The sequence below is a fragment of the Acanthisitta chloris genome, unplaced genomic scaffold, assembly GCF_000695815.1.
Source record: "Acanthisitta chloris isolate BGI_N310 unplaced genomic scaffold, ASM69581v1 scaffold8500, whole genome shotgun sequence".
NCBI classification, from domain to species: Eukaryota; Metazoa; Chordata; class Aves; order Passeriformes; family Acanthisittidae; genus Acanthisitta; species Acanthisitta chloris.
In genome coordinates this window covers 1,541-1,782 of record NW_008653279.1, presented here as the reverse complement: position 1 = coordinate 1,782, position 242 = coordinate 1,541, and the positions used below count along the sequence as shown (strand labels likewise).

The 242-nt window shown below is 65.3% G+C and overlaps 1 protein-coding gene across 1 annotated transcript in view; it reads left to right on the top strand.

Moving 5' to 3' along the window:
• Positions 1–242, top strand: part of ANKRD13B (ankyrin repeat domain 13B) — a gene marked incomplete at both ends in the record, with an annotated part of 2,352 nt that overhangs the window by 573 nt on the left and 1,537 nt on the right. Inside the window, one exon of the mRNA XM_009080272.1 lies at positions 150–235. Coding sequence (XP_009078520.1) covers positions 150–235 — 86 coding nt within the window. The remainder of the gene's footprint in view (positions 1–149; positions 236–242) is intronic.

The following is a 242-nucleotide window of genomic DNA, read 5'->3' as shown; positions in this document are numbered from 1 at the left end:
ACCGCAGCTTCGTCTTTCGGGGACAAGGTGAGGTGGCACCAGGGTGTCCCCCTGCCCTCACTGAGGAGAACAGGCAGACCCCTGTGGTGCTACGGCAGGGCCAGGTGACACAGTGGGGGCTGTGGTTGTCCTGACTCTGCTCCCTGCAGACACCAGCGCGGTGGTGATGGAGATTGACCACGACCGGCGGGTGGTCTACTCAGAGACTCTGGCCCTGGCCGGCCACGACCAGGAGGTGCTGC